Source organism: Pleurodeles waltl, chromosome 3_2 (assembly GCF_031143425.1).
Source record: "Pleurodeles waltl isolate 20211129_DDA chromosome 3_2, aPleWal1.hap1.20221129, whole genome shotgun sequence".
Taxonomy (NCBI): domain Eukaryota; kingdom Metazoa; phylum Chordata; class Amphibia; order Caudata; family Salamandridae; genus Pleurodeles; species Pleurodeles waltl.
Window position 1 is genome coordinate 174,946,764 of NC_090441.1, and position 16,034 is coordinate 174,962,797.

General features: G+C 44.9%; 1 protein-coding gene across 1 annotated transcript in view; it reads left to right on the top strand.

The window, feature by feature from the left end:
• PLCD4 (phospholipase C delta 4) overlaps nucleotides 1–16,034 on the top strand; it is a 147,258-nt gene that overhangs the window by 56,542 nt on the left and 74,682 nt on the right. Inside the window, exons 6-7 of the mRNA XM_069227276.1 lie at nucleotides 4,010–4,154; nucleotides 12,495–12,647. Coding sequence (XP_069083377.1) covers nucleotides 4,010–4,154; nucleotides 12,495–12,647 — 298 coding nt within the window. The remainder of the gene's footprint in view (nucleotides 1–4,009; nucleotides 4,155–12,494; nucleotides 12,648–16,034) is intronic.

The window sequence follows — 16,034 nt, forward strand, 5'->3', positions numbered from 1 at the left end:
CATTCACAGGCATAGATCCCTCCCATTCGTCATGCAGTAGGAGTGAATGTGAGCATGTCAGGTTTAGTGCCTTGTCCTCATAGTAAGTGTTATAATGCTAATCGTTATTTATATTATGCTGAGACCCCTTGTCACCTTAACCTCCCCCACTTTGACACCCCAGGCCCTGGTTGCAGGTCGCTGGCCCCTTCAGAAGTGGAGCTGCCAAATTTGTTCCCCTGCTAAATTTATCCAAAAGATGAGCAGGGCTCTGTTATCCCTTGCAAAGTTTATCCACATATCCGAGTCAAGCTCAAAGCGAGAAATATGTGCTTACAGGAAAGACAATTATCTGCTGTATGGTGTTAAAACTGTCCCTATCTTAAAGTCTTTAATATTAATGCCAAAAAAATGGATTGATTTGCGAACATTGAATGTTAAAAATGTTAAGGTAATGTCTGTCAGTGATTTTGTTCCTCTCTTTTTTTCATGTTTTACTTTTGCGTAGTGCATACTTTGAGCCGTGCCAGGTGTTCATGAGGGGCTTTGATTGCGAGTGCTGGTGCTGAAGCTGGCAAAGCAAAGTGCCTGTCAGTGTGTTGGCGCATCTGCAAAGTACACAGAACAGTGGTCATGTACTGCATTTACAATTGAAATTCAGTGTAAATGTGTGCGAAGGGGGTGCACAGATGTCAAAATATTTAGAAGGCAAAATGAAACAAAGCACTTAAATGTGAATGAGTGCAGTGTATGTTTGGGGTGGTAAAATGAGGAAGATACGAGGGAGTGCATTCGGGAGAGTGAAAAGAGGGAACTGAAAAGGGAAAAAGAGGCGATTGAAAACGTGCAGATGGATGAGATGTGCAGAGAAAAAGGGCATACATATCTAACATAAAGCACACATAACTTAAGGCCATACTCCTTCCACAGGCCTCAATAATATTTACTTCATAGTCTCACAATAGAAAGGCAACAGGACTGAGATGATTTAGGTGTATGTCAGTTGTGTTATATTTGTGGATGCAATAACAAGTCAGAGAGAAACCAAAATAATGGGTGGCACACTAAAGGAATCACAGAAATTTATTTTACTTGTTCCTTTTAGAGAGCCCCCACTTTTTTCATCCCACGTAAAGACCTGTCTGCACATATTTCTGTCTGACTGATTGCAGCCAGGAGCTGTGGGTGCTTCCCGATGCCTCGTTAGAACATTTTCTTCCAAAGTTGATGCTGCATGCAGTGCAAGACACTGGGCATGCATACACTTTAAAGGGCCTGAAGTTGTTGCGCTGCACAATACGCACATTAAAATAACTGTTGAACTTATTATTGCAGTGAGATATGGGGCAGATTTTAATGTGTTTAATATTTCAAGGCTATACATTTGACTGCTTTATAAACCTTGCTCTCTCACTAAATTAATTTGCTTTCAAATGCACCATTTGTCCATCTTTTTTCAATTTTTTTCATTTTTTTCTTGGGAGGAGGACCCACCCTTGTCCATTAGGCTTGTTCGCTTCACTCGTTACATAAAAGTCATACCCAACTTTTGCACCCCATCGTTTTCAAATGTCACCAGCCACCACTGATCAATATGTAGCATATAGTGTTGTAGATTCACATGTGCCCCCTCTCCTACCTGCAAGCTGGCAATGATGGCACTTGTTCACCTTTTCCACACATTTCTATCAGTTTTAAATGTGCATGGCCCATCACAGACCTTTTACTCTGACCTCCTTTTACCTCTCAACCTGAACTGAAAAGAATCAAGGGTGGAGTCGGTGTCCCTGCGCATTGTGGCCTAATGAAAGAGTCACAGCACATGTAATGACTTTAAACTCTTAGAAGAAAAACAATTGGTAAATGTCCAAGCCCAACACTAGATAGTGAGTAGGCCGAACATGTGAATCTACAGCACTACATGCTACAAACAGATGCTCATAGGGTGACAAACAGTTGGAAAAATCTACTTTTTTGATGTATTATATTAGAAGAAATTGCTACTTTTTTAGCTAAGTTGGGCACAAAGTTATGAATCAACATTACACAAAGGAATTAAAGTACAGTTTTTACAGTGTGAGCGAGGGGCGTTGCTGAGTCGTGTTCACCACCCTACACCGCTCACTGATAAAGGACGGCCTTGGTACATCCAACTTTGAGCTTTGCTATGCAACAACATAGTTGCAATGGCCACTAGTTTGGTTGCACATATCCACATGTCCTGAACTGGTACTTATTCAGGCGATCCTGGGCACGCTGAGCACCTACCCATGGCTGTCCAACTCAAAAGCCCACTCCTTTCAGGAGACTCGTCAGATGGTTGTGGCCTGCTCCTGCTGGTGCAGATTCATTCACACCAAGGCAGCCCACATGCCATACTCACCGTCCATAGCTATCTGCGACCTCCCCCAGCTTCAAGCAATGGTGCGGCAGCTTGACGCGACTCCCTGGGATGAAGCAGGAGTTGGACATTTGGGGGCACTCTATTGAGAGGGCTCCATATTGTCCTTTCAGGATGTCATGAACACCTATGAACAGGAGCTGGCAAGTTTTTAGCATTCCATACAATACAAAGGGCTCTGTGCACTACATGGAGTTGCGGCGATGTGGAGCTCTCCACGTCCGCTACCCTGTACATACTCCTAACTACCCTCTACATATCTCTCAACTCCACACCAACAAACTATGCTGCGGGAGCGTGTGTACGGATAGGACGCAGTACTACCGCAACCCACGAGCAATACATCCTGGTCTTGCACCCTGCAAATGGTGGAGGACGTGTCCCGCAACCCTAGATTTCACTTCACACAATTCAATTACGTACACCAAGCCTACTTCTCCCCACAGCGTATCAAATGTATGTACTCGGCCCTCTCTACCGAATACCCCTACACCTAACAGTCAGATGCTAGAGCAACCACATGGTGTGGGATTGCCCAACGCTACAGCCTGTATGGCAGGCGATAAATGCCACGGTGTCTGAACTGTCAACATGACACCCGACCCTTGACACCCAGGTCATCCCACACACCCCACTGCACTGTCACTCAAAAGCAGACTCCACAGTTGCATTAAAACTCTGAATAACTGTTTGATTGTCCATTTGTTCATCATGTTGATTCTAAACATTGGCATCTGCTGATGGCTGTAATCACATGGTCAGCTGATCTCCTTTACATGACTAGTTGGGAAATGTCACTATGCCTGCGATACTTGTTGCCACCTTTGTACAATGTCTATGACACTTAATAAAACACATTTAAAAATATATTTTTACAGTGTTAGTAAATAAAAAATGCCAACTATTTTTAAAGCTGTTAAGTAAGTGCTGTATCTTGTAACCACAAGACCAACTTTTTAAAAGGTCCAAAAGTTGTTTAGCATTTTTGAAACTTCTAAAAATTTTAGCATCCTTTGTGGAAACATTGCCAATGGCATTGTAACCCTTTATTCTGGAAAGAATCCTACCTACATAAAGTACATTTTCCAAGAGTTATAACTTCTGGGAAAACGTACCCACTAAAAGCAAGCTTGCATGGACCCCCTACCCAATGGTAAGCAGTTCTAAAGAAACGCTGACAAAGCTGACTTTTCTGACTTGCACTGTGTTAAAAGTTCTGTAGAGTATTTTTCAGGGAGAGGTGCCTTCAGCAGGAAAGGGCCATGAGAGGGCACCTAGTGGGGTTGCAAGCTTCTGGTGTGAAGCCCCTCATAGGACTGGATACTGTGTTTCTGCTGCTAACAGATCTCCACTCTGCGCAGTGTGGAGGAGCACCTTTGCCACATCACTGAATCCATAATGCAAAGTCAATGGCAGAGTGTAACCATCCATGTCTTGGCCCTGTATTGATCACATGAATGCTTACAACTGACAGGCAAAGCTATCTGTAGCTAGAAACTCATAAGAGAACTGGCCTGAAATGCTTGTAGTAATACAGATTATAGGAATTATTTTTGCAATTGGACTAGGAGTTTCTGATGTGCTAAGGGGTGTAGATTACTATTTCTGAAAAGCTCTTGCCTCTTACAGGGCCTTGAAAAGGGGATGCCGGTGTGTGGAGTTGGACATCTGGGATGGACCTAATGGGGAGCCAATCATCTACCACGGGCACACATTCACGTCGAAGATCCTATTCAAAGATGTTGTTTCCACCATCAACAAGTATGCATTTAAGGTAGGAGACAAAGCATCAGTGGAGGACTTGAGCCTGTGATTTTTGAATGACAACTCATACAATAGGGTTGAAGTATTTTGATTTTAAACAACTTGTGTCTGTAGAGATTGTTATTAAAGGGCTTGCTGTAGCTCACTACAAAGTGTTGGAGTTCCTTCTTTACTAATTTCACCCCCTTTCTATCAAACAAAACGAGTACCCACAAAAGATTCCAAAACCACAGCCGGGTTGGAGAAACCTAAGTGCGCATGTGTAGTTGGCCGGCCTAAGACAGCCGGCCAAACACAAATGCGCACTTAGGTGGACTCTCTCATCCTCCCCCCTCCCACCTCCGTGACCCAGCATCGCCCCTGCCAGCACTTCTGGCTGAGCCAGCAGATGAAAAATCAAACAATAGTAAGCTGCTGGCTCTTAGCCAGGGGGTGACGCCCATCCGCCATTGTGGAGGAGCCTCCTGTGCTTGTCTCTTCTTCTACCTCACTTACTCCAGCCTACCAACACTCACTTGTTCTTTACTCTAGGCCAGTAATTCTTAACCTGGGGTCTGCGACCCCTGGGAACCGTGACACCTACTCAGGGGCCCACTACTGTTTATAAAATCAAATATTAGTAGCAGATTAGCTAGATACATATACATAAAAAACAACATTTTAAAGTTTTAACGCTTTGTAAAAGCAAATGTATTTGAAACTGGAACTTAAAAATTAATTTGGTATTACTTTGATTTGTGAGAGCACGACTGGCGGCGGTACATACCAGCACATTATGAGAATGGCGAGTTGGCTGCAGGCAATCCGCCACTTCTCCACTCATACCGCCATGGTAGTATCAGCCACCGGGCCGGACATGTCAATCTCCAGCCCGGCTGGCGGCGTCCTACTGGCATGGCAATGCTGATGGTAGCAGGGCCAGCTTACCACCGTCCGCCAGTATGATCGCTGCCGGATTACCGCCCTTCTTGTGGCAGAAATCCGGCAGTGATCATAATATGGCGGACGGATGGTAGCCGCGGTGACGGTATGTTGGCGGCCATCACTGCAGTGGTAGGCGGTTTTTATCGCCATTGTTATAATGACCATCATAGTTATATGCTGGATTCTAGTATATCACTTCGTCTTTTAGAAATAAAAATACATTTTGAAAAGCACAAACTTCCTGTTAAAATTAAAATTTCGATTTTCACATTTTTTTATTGTGAATCAGAGTAAATAGTCCATAATTAGTGGATGTGTTTGAGCTAGACTTTCTTTGGTATTTTTGTGTATTGTTTTGAGGTTCAAAGCATAGAAATCGCGGGTTCTGGTAGTGACTCGGGGCTCATTCCGAGTCTGGTGGTCTTGAGACCTCCAGACTCGGGTGGCTGTCGAACCGCCACATTAGTGGTGGTCCGATCTGTCACATTCTGACTGAGGCTGAGCCGCTGCGGTCAAACCGCCAACCCCGCCATGCGGCAGTCAGCCTGCAGCCTGGCAGTCCCGTGGTTGTAATCTGCCAGGGCAGCGCTCTGGATTAGGAGTCCCATTCCGCCAGCCTTTCCATGGCGGTTTACACCGCCGTGGAAAAGCTGGCAGAATGGGGGTGCCTGGGGCCCCCTGGGGGCCCTTTCACTTCCCATGCACTTGGCATGGGCAGTGCAGGGCCCCTCCATGCACAGCCCGTCGCACATTTCACTGCCCGAATTACAGGCAGTGAAATGCGTGACGGGTGCTGCTGCACCCGCTGCACCGCCACATTGGCGCCTGCTCGATTCTGAGCCAGCGTTATTGTTAAGGCCCTCTTCACCGCAGGGCCGGTGTTTCCGCCCACCGGCCCTGCTATGAACTTGTAATAGGGCCTGCGGTGTCATGGCTGCACTAGCCTCAGCCGCCCACCAAACTCAGAATGACCAACTCAGTGTGAGTCGACGGAAGTCAAAAGGTCAGGAACCACTGCTAAGCAAACACTCTCTTCAGCCCTCCCTACTCTATGCATAAGATAACAAACATTAAATCCCCTTTATATTCTCTCGCTTTACTGCTCCTTCAACCTACCAGCTACCCTGACATATCGCTATACGACAACACTAAGGGCCAGATTTGCATTTAACTGAGAGAGCAGAAATGCCCAGCATCTAATAAGATATGGCACACTTCTGTTTCTTTCTCGCACTGGAGTTGTGTACTGCATAGCACCAACGCAGGCACCCATGCAACATGGTGCACCACAGTGCAAGGTTGCCTCTGTGATGGGCAGGATTGTTTTAATGCAGGAAGGGATACTTACCAGCACAAAAACGATCCTTATAGGTGTAATCCTCTTTCTATGTCTGCTGTAGAGTGGAGCACACTTGAAAAGAGAAAATAGCGAGGAGAAATCAAGATAGTTCTCCTTGTTAAGCCTCTCTTTGGTGGGTGCACTATGTTGGCACAACCCCAGGTTTTTTACTTCATTATCTCTAGGATTTAGTCAAATTCCCTTGGTAAATGCAGGGAAAGTCCATGCTCCACGGATGAATGCCTACGATAATTAAATGTAATGCAATGCAGCGCAAACGGCTGATTTGTGTTACATTTCTTTACAAAGTCACACAAAGCTGCACAACTCGCTCCTTCCATGGATTTGTAAACCCCATTTGAGGACTTGTGTTGTCTTGCAACAACTTGTGTCACACAAGGACAACACGGGTTCTTAGTAAATCTGCCCCTAAATGTTGCCTTCAGTATTCCTTACTACGTAGGCCCTAACTACAAATTGAGCAAAGCGATATGCCCTAAAGAGCCTTTGTAAAGCTTCAGCAAAGTGGACAAGTGCTGCCACCTCCTAGGACAATGCTGATAAAGTGATAGGACAGCCATAAGTCTAGCTGTAATACCACTCTGCATTAAAATAGATCCCTTGTCAGTTTGGCAGGTGGGCATGTGCACTTTAAAGAAGCTTAGTGCGCATGCCCACCCGCACAGCCTTAACACGCTCACTTTAAGGCAGTAGACGTATTAAATACAATGATAAAAGAATATTTGCGTCTTTCTCCTTACTTCACTTCCTTTGTTCTACCTCATCTCTGTCTCTCATTTTCGCTCTATATCTGTATCTGTATAACTACCTCCGCTTTATTGCGTCTCTCCATCTCACCTTCCTCACTCCACCTCTCTGTCTCTCATGAGCTGACCTCTATATCTGTATCTATATAACTACCTCCGCTTTATTGCGCCTCTCCATCTCACCTTCCTCACTCCACCTCTCTGTCTCTCATGAGCTGACATCTATATCTGTATCTATATAACTACCTCCGCTTTATTGCGCCTCTCCATCTCACCTTCCTCACTCCACCTCTCTGTCTCTCATGAGCTGACCTCTATATCTGTATCTGTATAACTACCTCCGCTTTATTGCGCCTCTCCATCTCACCTTCCTCACTCCACCTCTCTGTCTCTCATGAGCTGACCTCTATATCTGTATCTATATAACTACCTCCGCTTTATTGCGTCTCTCCATCTCACCTTCCTCACTCCACCTCTCTGTCTCTCATGAGCTGACCTCTATATCTGTATCTATATAACTACCTCCGCTTTATTGCGTCTCTCCATCTCACCTTCCTCACTCCACCTCTCTGTCTCTCATGAGCTGACCTCTATATCTGTATCTATATAACTACCTCCGCTTTATTGCGTCTCTCCATCTCACCTTCCTCACTCCACCTCTCTGTCTCTCATGAGCTGACCTCTATATCTGTATCTATATAACTACCTCCGCTTTATTGCGTCTCTCCATCTCACCTTCCTCACTCCACCTGTCTGTCTCTCATGAGCTGACCTCTATATCTGTATCTGTATAACTACCTCCGCTTTATTGCGCCTCTCCATCTCACCTTCCTCACTCCACCTCTCTGTCTCTCATGAGCTGACCTCTATATCTGTATCTATATAACTACCTCCGCTTTATTGCGCCTCTCCATCTCACCTTCCTCACTCCACCTCTCTGTCTCTCATGAGCTGACCTCTATATCTGTATCTATATAACTACCTCCGCTTTATTGCGTCTCTCCATCTCACCTTCCTCAATCCACCTCTCTGTCTCTCATGAGCTGACCTCTATATCTGTATCTATATAACTACCTCCGCTTTATTGCGTCTCTCCATCTCACCTTCCTCACTCCACCTCTCTGTCTCTCATGAGCTGACCTCTATATCTGTATCTATATAACTACCTCCGCTTTATTGCGCCTCTCCATCTCACCTTCCTCACTCCACCTCTCTGTCTCTCATGAGCTGACCTCTATATCTGTATCTATATAACTACCTCCGCTTTATTGCGCCTCTCCATCTCACCTTCCTCACTCCACCTGTCTGTCTCTCATGAGCTGACCTCTATATCTGTATCTGTATAACTACCTCCGCTTTATTGCGCCTCTCCATCTCACCTTCCTCACTCCACCTCTCTGTCTCTCATGAGCTGACCTCTATATCTGTATCTATATAACTACCTCCGCTTTATTGCGCCTCTCCATCTCACCTTCCTCACTCCACCTCTCTGTCTCTCATGAGCTGACCTCTATATCTGTATCTATATAACTACCTCCGCTTTATTGCGTCTCTCCATCTCACCTTCCTCACTCCACCTCTCTGTCTCTCATGAGCTGACCTCTATATCTGTATCTATATAACTACCTCCGCTTTATTGCGCCTCTCCATCTCACCTTCCTCACTCCACCTGTCTGTCTCTCATGAGCTGACCTCTATATCTGTATCTGTATAACTACCTCCGCTTTATTGCGTCTCTCCATCTCACCTTCCTCACTCCACCTGTCTGTCTCTCATGAGCTGACCTCTATATCTGTATCTGTATAACTACCTCCGCTTTATTGCGCCTCTCCATCTCACCTTCCTCACTCCACCTCTCTGTCTCTCATTTTCGCTCTATATCTGTATCTATATAACTACCTCCGCTTTATTGCGTCTCTCCATCTCACCTTCCTCACTCCACCTCTCTGTCTCTCATGAGCTGACCTCTATATCTGTATCTGTATAACTACCTCCGCTTTATTGCGCCTCTCCATCTCACCTTCCTCACTCCACCTCTCTGTCTCTCATGAGCTGACCTCTATATCTGTATCTGTATAACTACCTCCGCTTTATTGCGCCTCTCCATCTCACCTTCCTCACTCCACCTCTCTGTCTCTCATGAGCTGACCTCTATATCTGTATCTATATAACTACCTCCGCTTTATTGCGCCTCTCCATCTCACCTTCCTCACTCCACCTCTCTGTCTCTCATGAGCTGACCTCTATATCTGTGCCTAACTACATCTCTACCTCTCTCTTCCTCATCTCCTCACTCAATCTTACTCCTTTCTCTGCTCCACTTTGTTGTTTCTATCTAAACCCAGGCCCATATTTATGGGCTTTTGGCGCAAGGCAGCACAGCAAGTCACCTTGCTGGCCTGCCCTGCGTCAAAGAGAAAGGTCAATAATGCGTTGTACTTAAGCACTACGGCATATTCCTGGCAGCATAACGCCAACATACGCACCCTTGCACCATGGGGGAAGGGGGCCTGCGTTGCATGCAGGATTGTTTCTGTGCAGGAAGAGGCACCTTCCTGCACAAAAACAATCTTGGGAGACTTTTAACTCTTTCTGTATGCGCTTCAGAATGCAGCAGACATGGAAAGAGGAAAAAACTATGAGAACTAAAAATATTTATCCTCGTTGCACCTCGTCTTGGGAGGCCTAGGTTTTTGATGCATCCTCAGGTTTACAGGCTCTTGTAAATCTGGGCAGTGCCACAGTCCATCGGCGTTGCATGGGAAAACCCACCACAACGTCCATGGAACGCCTCTCTAATGCAGAGTAAGGCAACGCAGCAACTTACTCCATCTCTATGAGGCTATCCAAACCCACACAAAGTGGCTTTGCGTGGCCTCATAAATATGAGTCAGTGTTCACCGCGCCGGAGCATCACAAATTGTGACGCAATGGCGGCGCGAGGGGTTCATAAATATGCCTCCAATTTATCTCTCTTGCATGGACTTCCCTTGTTTCTTGACCTCATCCCTCTCTTTCCCTTAGCTGTCTACCACTTTCCTTTTCTCTGTACCTCACCTCTGTCCGAGTCCTCTCTGCTTCAGCACTAATTCCTGCATCTCTATATCTGATTTCTCTCTCTACCTCACGTCTTGCTTTACACTGTCTCTGGTGCTCTCCCTATATACTTTCTTGCTTAATCTCACCATTTGTCTCCTGCCTCACCCTTGCACCCACCCTCTCACTCACTCCACCTCTATCCCCTCAACTCCCCCACTCGGTACCTTACTTCTTGTGTGCTACCTCTCTTTCTCTAACTGTACCTCCTTTTCTCTATCCTTACCTCCTCTCGCTATCTCACTCTCTCTGCCTCTCCTTCCCTATCTCGTCTCACCCTTTCTGGTTCAACTCTCCACCTCTCTGTATACATCTCTTTGGCTAATCTGTCTGGGGCTTATTTACAGCCCCTGTGCGCCACTGGAACGTCATTTTAAGTGATGGTCCAGTGGCCCACACTGCACGGCCATATCTACAACGCCACGTGAAGCCACTCTACCTGGCTTTTCATGACCTTGTACATATGGACTGAGGCAATGCAGTGCAAGTCGCTGCGTTGCCTCACCCTGCGATAGGAAGGCGTGGCATAGGCGTTACAGTGGGTGGTCTCACGTAACACCCATGGCATTCGACACATTCCCAGGTTTACAGAATGTCGTGAACCTGGGGATGTGTCAAAAGCCTACGCCTCCCCCGAGGAGAAATAAATTAATTTCTCGTTTTTCCTTTTTCTATGTGGGCTGCATTGTGCATCACACATAGAAAGAGGAATATGCCTCTCGTGATTGTTTTTGTGCAGGAAGGTGTCCCTTCCTGTGCAAACGCAATCTTCCCTACAACGCAGACATCCTTGCACAAGGGTGCCTGCGTTGCTGCATGGCAGCCCATTGTGCACCAGCGCAGGGAGAAAGGACAAGAATGCACCGTATCTCATAGATCCAGCGCATTCCTGCCATTTTCTTTAGAGGTAGGGCAGCACAGCAAGAGTCCTTGAGGCAATGCCCTGCGCCAAAACCTCATAAATAAGGCCCTCTGTCTTTAGCTCTGGACCACACAACTGTCTCTCTATTTCACCCTCCTCTTCTCTCTTTCTCCATAACAAACTCACTTCTCTTTCTCTACCTCACCCCTGCCTTTCTACATTGTTTCTTTTCTCTCCACACCTCATACTCCTTTTCTAACCTCCACACCCCTCTCTACCTCATTGTTCTCTTTATCTGACTTTTATATACCTCGACTTACGTTTCCCCTCTCTGTTTCACCTTTCTCTTTTTAACTCACTTCCTCAAGTCTCTGCTTCCACCTTTCTCTGCCTCACTCACACTCACATCTCTTCTCCTATGTCTGTCCTTTTGTCTGCACTGTGCCCTCTTCCTCACTACATGTCCTTATCTCTGTGCTTAGCTCTTCATACTTCTTGACCCCACTCTAAAATCTTACATAGATCTCTAACTTTCCTTCTTTACCTTTCTGTATCTTTCTCTCCGACCAGCGCCCCCTTGTCCCTTTACTTTATGTCTCTCCCCACCTCACCTGTCTCTAACTCTCGCTGTATCATTCTCTTTACTTCTCTGCCCCACTCTTGTCTCCCACCAGAGAAGAAACCACATAGAAGCAGTAGAGGAGGGACAAGATTGAAATAAGGAGATAATTGTCAGAGGTTCATTTGTGGTTTCCAATATCCTGCAATTAAAGATGCAATTCCAAGCACCTTCTTGTTGAGTTTTACTTTACTGTCATGCAGTGATTTACTAAACATCCAACAAGCTACTCATACTCCTTTCTCTGGAATTCAAGCACTGCTTAGTTTGTAAAACGATACGTTCAAAAGCCCAAAGTCCTGCGGGTGCTGAATACCAAGACTGCCTAGGCTTGATTCCACCTCATGCCTCTTGTATGCACATCCCAACACTCACTCTCCTTTCTTTCTCATCTCAGATTTCCCCAGGTGTCACTGTTTTCCTGTCTTTCTCTTTCTCTTCCTCTTTCATTCTGTGTTTTGTGTTTTTCTCGCTCTTGTTCTGGATGAAAGTCTAGTGAGAAAATATAGGTGCCAGTCTCTCAAAATGAATTCCAGTCGCTCCCAACGGCAAGCACCGGCCCAAAATAAGCAGCAACACAAGTCTTGCTTCACTTTATTTTACCCAAATGGACAAAGTACAGTTATAATGGTTTGTGGACTTAAAGATGGTTTCCAGGTGTCTTGGAGCCTGTGGTTGTGGTAGCCACATCCTCACCCACTTGTGCTTGTCCTTGACACCTGTTACTTTATGTTGTCTTGCAGACCTCGGAGTACCCTGTCATCCTCTCCTTGGAGAACCACTGCAGTGTGGAGCAGCAAGATGTCATGGCCTACCATCTGAAGAACATCCTGGGCAATAAGCTCCTGAAGGCCACCATCGATGGACTCGTGCCCACCCAGCTGCCATCCCCGCAGGTAGGACTGCCAGTCAGAGTTTTCACGCATTCTGCTGCATTCCATCTGTGGTGGACTTGGAAGAGTGGACAATATGCTTCTGAGCTGTTCATTGGGCTTGTTTGATCTTCCTAAAGATAACAGGAACCACTCACTCACTCAAACTCTGCAGATCTCACACTCTCATTCACTCACTCAAAATCTCTCTCACACAGTCAAAATCTCACTGAAACTCACTTGCTCTCTCCCTTTCACTAAAGATGCCCAATGAGATGGGACACAGATGTAAAGACCTGTGGCATAGTCACGTTTCATTGGTCCACTCCTATGTGAGAACTTTAGTAAAAATCAAAGCAGATTTCACATGTGGACAGTCCCTGGTGACAGCTCAGTTTCAACTATCAGTGTCCCCCTGGGGCACAGAAGGAAGACAAAAGCAAAAGCCAGATATGCTCTATGGTTTGAATCACTGCCTGTGTGGTGCATCCTCACATCTCAAGAGTCACACGCGTTTGTGTCTGTGACTTATTACCACACAGAGTTATCACCTCCACATAGTAACCCACCACCTAATGAATGGAAGAAATACAAATGTGAACTTAGGGGACCAAAAGGACAAAACTGAACTGAAGTACAGAGCCACTGCAACTCCTTCAGTGAGTTCGGGCCTTACTTCTGTGGGTGGTTAGCTCATTGTTCAATAGTTGGTCGTCTTTTTTATGGCTGTGTTGAAGTTCACATTTTCCCCCTTTTTATCAAACAAGATAAAATGTAAACTTGTCGGAAAATTAAAGCTGAGCATGAATTGTATCTGTGTCCTCTCTACAGAGGTCTTTGTGTACTCTCAAATGTGAACTTTGCTAGCTTGAGGGTCACTGGTGCCCTAAGTAGTTTAGGATAAAAGCACAATAGTTCTCCCCAGTGTAAGGACAACATGTGCCCAATCACCTTTATTTAGATGCATCAAATACAATTGGCCTGTCAGAGTAAACTGATATAGTATGATGCAGCAGTGGCTTAAATGGGCAGATACTGCCACAGTCTGTACCTGCACTTGTTTCATTTGAAACAGAGAGAACCAGCACTTCTAGGAAGGGTTGCAGTACTTTTAACTGGAGAGCACCAGAGCTTTTAGTAGATACTTTGAGATAGGAAGAGCTTGAACTGTTACACCCTGTTTTTTATTTCCACTTCAAACACTATTCAACATCTCACTCTTGCATGGATTGCATGCAGTTGCAGTTTGCGTAGTGTTGTATGTTTACACGTTAACTCCATTGGTGTCAACCAAGCATCAGAGGTACCAAGAGTGAAGTGACCTGCATTCCATTTTTGGATATTATGAAGATACAAGTGAGAGTTCTTGATGAAGGGCAAAAGCTGTTTGGAAAAAGTTAATGATGAGTCAAAGATCCTTCTAAGTCATCAAGCTGAGGAAGAAAATTTAATAGGAGTATAATTAAGGCAAATCGGAGGAGTAGGTATAGTTTATGAGGAGCTGTCTTTGGGTGAAGGTTTAGGAAATGCAGCACCATCCAGAATTAACAGCAGAAAGAGAAGCAGGGATCAGTAAAGGAGGAACATGAAAAATAGAGCTGAGTCTCATCGGCATAGCAATGTGAATTAAAGTAAAAGGAAATGAAAAGGTAATAGGAGCTAACCTGATGGCATAAAAGGAAAACAGTGGTAGACAGAGAAGAACCGGGTTGGGTGAAATTACACTTCCTATCCTGCACATTGTAAGTGAGTGATCAGTAAGATTAGCAACAGTGCTAGAAATCCCAAGTTTAGATAGAGAATAAATAAGATTTGATGGATCCACCATGTCAAAACCAGCAGGGAGATTTAGGAAAATAAGAGCCCAAGATTGTTTATTGTGTCAAATGTGAATTAGAGAGTTAGGAATGGAAAGAACTGCAGACTAGAATGACCAGGGCCAGCCTTAGCGCTGATGGTGCCATGTACAACAATGTTTGTTGGTGCCCCACAAGGACCATAGCAACTCTCTCTCAGATGCATTTAATTAGTTTTATAGCGCCACTCATACCAGTGTAGGGTGTCAGAGCACTTTACATCGCTCGCAGGTTACCCAGAGACAATCAATCATAGGTGTGTAAATCAGTGTATAAGAAATGTTACATAAGACAGAGGACTACAAGGTGTAGGAGTCACATGTTATCCATACTGGTAGGCTGTACGAGTGCTTGGTCTGGAGAAGCACAAACTCAGAATTTAAAATGTAACACCATGGTTGGGGGGGTCTCTTTAATAATAAGAATTGATTTATACCCAAATTAACCATTTTTGCAACATTAGGATAATTAATAAAAGACTAGTGAAAAAAGATAACACTCTAATCCATACCTTGCCCAATGCATGCAGTTCTTTGATGACAGTTAATAGTTTACTGTTCCATAATAGGATTTAAACTGCAAGTAACAAAGTCACCTCTCTGACAAAAGCAGTAACCCACTGACCTATTTGCATTATATGCACTTAATCTGCATAGTACATGTTCTTTGCAGCAGGCATATTAACCCTCTGCACTACCTTAAAACGTCCACTAGAGAAAACTCCACTCTCTCTCCAGGCAGAACATTAATCACCAGAGTTATCTTGACATTTTTATTGTTGCCTGAAACCTGCTGGAGGCAAAGAACGCTTCAGCAGGTGCTTTTAAAACCATAACATACCTGCAAACAAGGCGCCCCTGTGTTAAGCACCTGGTGCGGTGGCACTGGTAGCACCGCCCTGGAGCAGGCCCTGACCAGAAAGAAAGCCAGATTGAACAAAACGACATTATTAGACTAGACAAAAGAAAAGTTGACCACAGAATGCTTTCCATTAACATAGAGACGTTTTGAATGGAAAGCTGGAGGCAGGCAGGGTTCCTTACCTTCAAGCCTTTATTTCTGATCACTCTGACAACCCATGAGGTCTGTATTATACTTTGAATCATCTAAGGGTTCCTGCCTTGCTTGTCTTTCTCTTAGTTCTTTCTTAAATGATCATGCCTTTTCTCTTATTCCACTTAAAAAATCTGTGACATCCAATATTATTTTTCTCCAGTTTCTTAAACTCCTCTGTTTTTCTGCTTTATGTCCTTCTACCTGTCACCCCTCTTTCGGGCACCTTTGACTCATCTATAGTCTCTGAGGAGAACATCATGTTTTCGTGGTCCTGCTGGCCTTCCTAGCGATGATTCCCATCTTCCATGGTGAATTCAATCTCATCTCCTCTCTTTTTTAGAAATATTCAACAGCTCTCTTTTATATGGTGTCTTTTATGCTTCCTAAAAATCTTCAGTTCTCCCTCTGCTTTAATGAATGTTGATTAACTTCACTGACCTTTCTAATTTACAACTTACTTCTCTTTTCCCATGTTTATGGAAAATACCTTAAAGTATAG